This window comes from Pterocles gutturalis, unplaced genomic scaffold (assembly GCF_000699245.1).
Source record: "Pterocles gutturalis isolate BGI_N339 unplaced genomic scaffold, ASM69924v1 scaffold34383, whole genome shotgun sequence".
Lineage (NCBI taxonomy): Eukaryota > Metazoa > Chordata > Aves > Pterocliformes > Pteroclidae > Pterocles > Pterocles gutturalis.
Window position 1 is genome coordinate 1 of NW_010119206.1, and position 672 is coordinate 672.

The following is a 672-nucleotide window of genomic DNA, read 5'->3' on the forward strand; positions in this document are numbered from 1 at the left end:
GCACCTTCGTCTTTGCCATGCCGCTGAGCATGGCCTGCCCCATCATGCTGGAGAGCCTCCTCTTCGACCTCCGCACCCGCAACCCCACGCTCTTCGTCTACTTCTACCGGCGCTACTTCTGGCTGCTACTTCAATGTCAGCAAAATCCCCGAGCGGATCCAGCCAGGGCTCTTTGACATCGTGGGGCACAGCCACCAGCTTTTCCACATCTTCACGTTCCTCAGCATCTACGACCAGGTGCACTACGTGGAGGACGGCCTGGCTGAGTTCCTCAAGGCCCCCCTGGCTGCCCCCACCTACCTGGGCACCGTGGGGTATATGCTGCTCTTGACGCTCTGCCTGGCTGTGGTTGTCAGGAGGTTTCTCAACGTCGCAGATCTCTGCAAGCAGGACTAGCTATGCTGGCGAGCCTCGGGATAGCGACCACCACACCAGTGACCCTTGGGCTGGAGGCCCTCGGGCCAGTGACCTTCAGACTGGTGACCCTCAAACCGGTCCCACCATGTCCTGAAGATGCTGTGAAACCTGGGGAAACACACCTGTGGAAATGCCAGGTCTCCTTCGTGGAGGGTTGCCAGAGAAAATGACCACGGCAGAACTGCTCGTGCTCTTTAAACTACTAGGTTACCAGGGGAAGCAAGCAAACGCTTACTGGTATGTTGCTGCTTAGAG

The 672-nt window shown here is 58.2% G+C and overlaps 1 protein-coding gene across 1 annotated transcript; it reads left to right on the top strand.

Moving 5' to 3' along the window:
* Window positions 1-5: 5 nt before the first annotated feature.
* PAQR9 (progestin and adipoQ receptor family member IX) lies at window positions 6-396 on the top strand (the record flags this gene model as incomplete). Its single annotated transcript, XM_010076501.1, is given in 2 exon segments — window positions 6-127; window positions 129-396. Coding segments are annotated over 2 exon segments (390 nt in total), but the record flags the coding sequence as incomplete, so codon positions are not given.
* Window positions 397-672: the final 276 nt, after the last annotated feature.